General features: G+C 30.7%; 1 protein-coding gene across 1 annotated transcript; it reads right to left on the bottom strand.

Annotated features, from left to right (window-relative positions):
* Window positions 1–2,822: 2,822 nt before the first annotated feature.
* On the bottom strand, window positions 2,823–6,636 carry LOC137837683 (uncharacterized). Its single transcript, XM_068646788.1, has 4 exons — window positions 6,178–6,636; window positions 4,308–4,396; window positions 4,044–4,245; window positions 2,823–3,359 (listed from the first exon to the last, which is right to left on the bottom strand). The coding sequence occupies exons 1-4, from the start codon at window positions 6,634–6,636 to the stop codon at window positions 2,823–2,825; spliced, it is 1,287 nt and encodes a 428-aa protein (XP_068502889.1).
* Window positions 6,637–7,443: the final 807 nt, after the last annotated feature.

Below are 7,443 nucleotides of genomic sequence, written 5' to 3'. Positions count from 1 at the left end.
GGAATTTTATAATATATTTTAATATTTTAAGAAATTACATGAAGTCTTGCTTTTATTTAATTTTTTGAATACATATTTGTTTTAATTATAATTTTTAAATTATACCTATAATACATATTTATTTATTTTTAATTATAATTTTTAAATTTATGAATATGTGAAAGTTATTTATTTTTAAACAAAAACAAACTCATTTCATTATTAATTTTTAATAGGTAAGGGTAAATTTGTAAAGTAACATTTTACACCATTAAAATAATTCAAAATTCTCTCACAAACATCACATTACTCAAAAACTCCAATAAACTTTCCTCATAGATTCATTCTAACATATCTCAATTCAAACATTTGACACTTCCCTCTCACATCCTCGTAAATCCACTCCCTCAAATCCCCACAAATTCACTCTTTAATCGAAACACACCCTTAGCACATAATATTTTTTTCTATATGAATTCAATATCAAGGGAGGATCATCTCCTTCATAATCTCAAACTTAATATTGAACCTAAACATTCCTATATAGTGTTCTTTTTTGAAAATAAATATATAATAAATTATAAAACTTACCAATCATTCTCCAATAATAATATTTAGCATAATATATTAATAACTTATAATAAATATAATAACAATATAGTGAAAAAGATAAACAAATTATAACACTTATAAACATAAACATAGTAATTGCGGTGTCCGCCTAACTGATATGTCAAACTGCATAGTAATGCCTAACATAAAAACTTTTTATAAAAAAAAAACATAAACATAGTAAAATATGTTTTTATTCTATGATTTTTTTTTTAATTATAACTCTCATTAATTGTAACACCCTAGAAAATACATCTAACTTTTTTAAAACATGTTCTACATCTTTCTATACATCTTTCTATACAAACGTAAAGTTTTTCAAAATATTTCTATTACAAAATTATGACTTATAGAAATACAAATATTTACATATCCATAGCTCAAAATAAAACTTTGAAACCTTTAAGGCTCTCCTAGACCTATATGGTCATCCGCTCTGCTCGTGTACATAGTACACTCATTGTGGTTCAAACACAACACGAAAAACAAGGGTAAGCTTGTTAAAATAAAAATTTATAATATACGCAATTAAATTAAAAGAGAAAATCAAATTGCATGGTCAATTTCTCACTTATTCAATCTTCTTCAAATTCCAACATAAAACAATCACATAGATCTCACATGGATATACACATCTTGAATATTCAACAAACAACGTCTTTCAGAAGACCCGTATTAAGTAAGTCCTACCAGAGACTAACACCTGATCCGAAGATTACTAGCGAATCTAACAGAAAGGATCAGGGTAAGTTCAATACAACCTAAGTCGTGCATCTCATATGTCACGGTGTGCATGAACCTCCGCATCAGCTTCTCACCACCTGATATCTTAGTCTATGTGACTTAGATCATCAGTGAAACTCGGAGATCTCTATTACCACATAGGAATCAATACTTAATACACAACAAACATCAGTCCATACATTATCCCAAATGTATGAATTCAATTCCACACCATTTCATCATACAATATCATTCCAAACACGATCCACAACATTCAAAAGCTTAATTAACATAAAAAAAACAACACTTAAATATTAAACCAAAAAAATCTAATATTTTTATAAATTTTAAATAATATATAAACAAACAACACAATATATAAACACACAATATATCCCTACAAGAGAAATTGAATATTGGGACCACGTCCCTTCCACATTAAGATCTTCTATCCTAGGGTGCTATTAAAAATTAAATTTCGCTTCCCTTACCTTAATTGAGTGCTTTCTAAGCAACTTCTAGAATTTTATTCCCCACAGTCTGGATAAGCTTCAAGATTTATGGGCCTAATGCAAGTTATCCAAACAGAACAAAAATTCAGTATATAGTAGAATAAGTTTAGAGGATTAAACTTCTCAACTAACCCCACAAAGATTGATGACTAAATCCTAAGGAAAAATAGAGAACAAATGATCTTTAGAGCAAAAATGAACTTGCTTTGTTTAAAAATATGATTGGGTAGAAATGTTCCGTAACTCCTCAACTACAACGTGGTATGATCAGATTCTAAAATAGATGAGGTATGGAGTGAGAAATTAAGAGAGAAGATAGAAGGGAGAGATGGACAAAGAAATAAGAAGGAGAAAAAGAAGACTGTGGTGCAGTGAGGGCTTCTCTGCTTTTGTACCACGCTGTTACATTATCTCCAACTACAAAAATTTTCTTCCTCGAAAATGAACTTACCAAGAAAGAGATTAGGGTATGATGCTTGTATCTCCTTTTCAATTTTCCAAGTAGAATATACAGAGAAGGATCCCACAATACTTTCACCATGGGAATACTTCTTTCCCGAAGTTGTTTCACTTGTGAATCTAAAATTCTTATTGACTTCATTTCAAATGACAGATTTTCTTTCACTTGGATGGAATCAGACTTTAGAATGTGGCTAGGATCAGGTACAAATTTTCTTAGCTGGGATACATGGAAAATATTGTGAATGTTAGCTAAAGGAGGAGGAAAAGTAATTTCATAAGGTCTTATGAACTTAAGAGTCAATTTCTTGGATTTGAGTGCTCTTCCAACACCAGTGAACAATGTAACTCTAAAAAAGAAAGATCACGTGCAGAGAATTCTAAAGGTCTTCTTCTTTTTTCCGCATAAGATATTTGCTTGTTAAGAGATGTTTTCAATCTTTCTTGAATCTTTTTTACTTTCTCATTGATTTGTTGTATTAATTCTGGTCCAACTAACACACTCTCACCATCCTGAAACCAACACAGAGGTGTCCTTCACTTTCTTCCATACAATGCCTCGAAAGGAGCCATTCTTATGCTAGCTTGGTAACTGTTATTGTATGTGAACTCTACCAAAGGTAGAATTTCATCCCAACTGCCCAAATGATCTAACACACAAGTCCTAAGAAAATCCTCTAAGTACTGGATAGTTCTCTCTGATTGTCCATCAGTCTGAGGATGATATGCTGAACTAAGTCTGAATTTAGTCCCCAAAACTTCTTGAAGTGTTTTCCAGAATCTGGAGGTGAATCTAGGATCTCTATCTGAAACTATGTTGGAGGGTAGACCATGCAATCTGACTATTTCATCTATGTAAATCTGGGTCAACTTTTGCATAGAGATTCTCAAATCTATAGGTAAGAAGTGTGTTGTCTTTGTCAACTTGTCCACTATGACCCAAACATAGTCATGTTTCCTCAAAGTACGTGGTAAGTGGGTAACAAAATCCATTGAGATGCTATCCCACTTCCACACTGGAATGTCTAACTGAATTAACATGCCTCCAGGTCGTTGATGTTCAATCTTTGACTTCTGACAAGTCAAGCAAGCAACTACAAAGTTAGCTACATCATTCTTCATGCCATGCCACTAATAAGACTTCTTGAGATCTTGATACATCTTGGTAATTTTTGGATGTAAACTGAGTTTGCTTTTATGATCTTCAAATAACACTGTTTGCTTTATTTCATTATCCTGGTATGCATATTCCATTCTTAAATCTCAAAATACCATCCACTCCTAAAGAGAAGTCTTTAGCTTTGTCAGTATTTTAGAAGCCCATGAATTTCTTCAATTTTGAATCTCCCAACTGCTTCTCCTTCACCTTCTCCAAAAATTCATTAGTTAGAACAAGTGTATTACAACTAATGCAATTTGAAGACATGGAAACCTCCAAATTCACAATCCTGAAATCTTCAATCAATGCTAGCTCTCTAATCATAAGCGACAACATTTGTATCTTTTTACGACTCAACGCATCTGCAACAACATTTGCCTTCCCAGGATGATATATTAGCTGGAAATCACAGTCCTTTAAAAATCGATCCACCTCATTTGCGTCATATTAAACTCCTTCTGATCAAACAAATACTTCAAGCTTTTACAATCACTGAACACATTAAAGCTAACTCTGTAAATAAAATGTCTCCATATTTTTAAAGCAAAGACAACTTCTGCCAATTCTAGATCATGAGTTGGATAATTTCTTTCATGCACCTTTAACTGACGAGAAGCATAGGCAACAATTTTCTTATTCTGCATCAGAACACAACTCAATCCATGATAGGAAGCATCACAAAAAACTTCAAAAGACTGGTTGGTACTAGGGATTGTCAATACAGGAGCATTAGTCAACCTTCTTTTCAACTCTTCAAAGCTATTCTCACATTGTTCATTCCATGCCAAAGGATGATCCTTTCTAGTCAATTGGATCAAAGGAGCCATTATTTTAGAAAAGCATTCTATAAATCTCCTGCTAACCCGACAAAGCTTTTAATTTCTGTAACTCTTTTAGGACGTTCCCACTTTAGAAGGATATACTGATATTCCCTGTGCAGAGATGACATGTCCTAAAAATTATATTTCTGACATCCAGAAGTCACATTTTGAAAGTTTAGCATATAGTTGTTTTTCTCTCAAAATGTTCAGGACAGTTCAAAGATGTTTTGCATGTTCTTCCCTTGTACGAGAATAGTTTGAGATATCATCTATGAACAGTACCTCTGGCGGCATTGGTGGAAGTTGGTACAGCTTTAGATACAACCGTCTTAGAGATTCCATGGGATGCCAATGTTTTTTGAAGGCATAGTAATCTACCGTTGTACTTTCATATGTCTGATTTGTTGAACCTTGCATCCGAAGATCAATAGATTAACCTAACAGTTCTGCAATTATGGATGATGTAAGTTCAAATATTAAAATCTTTATACTTTTGATTTATTAAATATATTAGTACTAACTTATTGAAATTTAGGTATCTTTTTAGATTATGCTTGGATGAGGGGAAACACAATATATATGGGTTTTTAGACCATCAAGTCATTTAATTAATTGGAAAAAAGAAGTCGGAAACACAAACATACATCACCACTGCCTTAAAGAATGGTGGAAAACAAATTTATTTTGCTCCGTACATCCATGAGTAAGTCCTTATTTATTAAATAAGTTATAATAAATTGTTGAAATAAGAGAAACTAATTAACTAATTTGTTATATAGGTGTCATTGGCAACTATTGATCATATCTGTTCAAGATCATACCGTTGCATGGTTTTGCTCCTTGCATAAAAAAACCACCTACCTATTTTAAAAACATTATAGATAGGTACGACAATTTCATTTAACATTTATTATTACTTATACATTATATAATGTTATGTATTCTTACATGCAATCTTATTATTTTAGTGCTTACTCTGGATATTATATGTTGTGTGGGAGAAAAAGTTCAAACGCACAAAAACTCACTTGGATGTACCTTAAGGCATTTAAAGTATATTTGTTCACTCAATTTAATGTGTTTCACTCATTTATTTTCACATGCAGTCCAACAGGCAATCTGGAAATTATGAGTGCGGTTACTATGTTATGCAGTGGATGTTGACTATTTTGCAAGCTGCAATTAATAAAGGTTGGGATCAGGTAATACCTCAATACAATAAACACTTTAAAATTTGGAGTTTATTATTCATGCACTAATTAAAAATATTTCAAATGTCACAATTGTTCAACGACCAACACCCTTTAGATTCGAAAGCATTGGAATATGTGATAACAACATGGTCAAAGTATTTTGTAACCATGTATAATACCTTAGAATAGATAAATCATTAGAATGACAAACTTTTTCATATATTAGCAAACTTTTTTTGTATAATGTTATAATTTGTTGTATGTAATTTCTATATTTAAATTATGATTTTAAATGTTTTGATTTTCTAGAATTAAAAATTTTATGCTAGTTTGAGATTTATTAAAAAACAATTTTTTTTTTCAATACCTACATATAACGACGGTTCCAACGTCTTTAAAAGAACATACTTACAACGACGGTTCCTATGAGAAATATAAAAGCCTCTTAATTTTTATTTTTTTTAAATAGGTAGAAGCCACTTATAATGATGATTGATACAACCGTCGTTATAAGTATGGTTTTTAACGACGGTTGAAGAACCGTCATTAAAAACCCCTCACATTTTAATGACGCACGCAATAACGACGGTTGAAGAACCGTCGTTAAAAACCCCCACATTTTAACGACGCACACAATAACGACAGTTATGGAACCGTCATTACATGTTGATTTTAACCGTCGTTAATCTACCTTTTTGTACTAGGGATAATGACCATACCTTGATATAAATGCATAGACTTGATGAACCATCCTTCTTCTTCACTAATAGCATTGGAGCTCCCCATGGAGAAACACTAGGTCGAATGAATTGTTTTTCCAATAAGTCTTCTAGTTGTTTCTTTAATTCAACTAACTCTATTGCTGCCATTCGGTATGGAGAAATTGACACCGAGTCTGCTCCAGGAATCAAGTCTATTACAAACTCTATCTCTCTTTTAGGTGGAAGTCTAGGAATCTCATCAGGAAATACATCCATAAACTCTTGAACTACAAACATCTCTTTTTTTACTTTATTTGTAACTATAGAACAAGCCAAAAGCATAAAGTTTTTTGCACCTTCTTGTATCACTCTTTCAAACTGTTGAGCTGAGATAACCTGCATTCCTTCTAATCCAGCGAAAATTAACTTCTTCCGACCACAATCTAAAAGGATATGATTAGCAGACAACCAATCCATTCCCAATATAACCTCCTAACAACAAATATCAAGAAACCAAGATTTGCAAGAATTATGAAATATGCCAGTCATTAGACGATCCTAAAAAGCCAATTTATTTTATTTAAACAGAATATGAAACTCAAACAAAGCAAACAAAAATAAGAGACAAAATTAAATCCTAAACTATAATTCTCCTCCCCCACACTTAAATCAAACATTGTCCTCAATGTAAAAATAGTTAATAGATATGTACGGTAAAAGTAAGAGAAGGAATACTCCCTCTTCAAGCTTGAAGGTAATTGGCGCCGTTGCCGTGAAATCCAATTTGATTTTGGTTAACAGTTTATTTTTTCTTTATCTGCAATTTATTTATTTATTTATTTTTACTTTTTATTTATTTATTTTTATTTTCCTAATTTAATTTAATTTAATTTTTTTTGCATATTAAAATTTTATTTTCTTCTTATTAGTTTTTATTCATTTAGTATAAGCTAAAAAAAGAAACGATAAAAAAACTAAAAAAAAATCTAATATTCAAGATTTTTTCTCCTTCTTGTTTAATTTTATAAAAAAAATAATAAAAAAAACGAAAAAAAATAATAGTCAACATTTTTCTTCTTTTTTTTATTTGTTTTTATTTTATTCCTTTATATCTTTTATCTTTATCTTATTTTGATTTGCCTTTATTTTATATCTTTTCTGTTTTTTGTTATTTTTTTATTTTGTTTTCTCATTCTTTATTTATTTATGTTTTTGTTTTAATTTTTATAATTTTTTTTTATTTTCCATATTTTATTTATTTCTTTATATATTTTTGCATAATTT

Source organism: Phaseolus vulgaris, chromosome 11 (assembly GCF_000499845.2).
Source record: "Phaseolus vulgaris cultivar G19833 chromosome 11, P. vulgaris v2.0, whole genome shotgun sequence".
NCBI lineage: Eukaryota > Viridiplantae > Streptophyta > Magnoliopsida > Fabales > Fabaceae > Phaseolus > Phaseolus vulgaris.
This window is presented reverse-complemented; position numbering and strand designations above follow the sequence as displayed.

Excerpts from the sequence above, each read along its gene's own strand:
- LOC137837683 (XM_068646788.1), bottom strand. The coding sequence starts at position 6,636 with ATGGATTGGTTGTCTGCTAATCATATCCTTTTAGATTGTGGTCGGAAG. Across the intron at positions 4,397-6,177 it reads GTCTATGCATTTATATCAAG|GACATGTCATCTCTGCACAG; the intron begins GTATGGTCATTA and ends TATAATTTTTAG. Across the intron at positions 4,246-4,307 it reads GAAATTAAAAGCTTTGTCGG|AAAGGATCATCCTTTGGCAT; the intron begins GTTAGCAGGAGA and ends CCAATTGACTAG.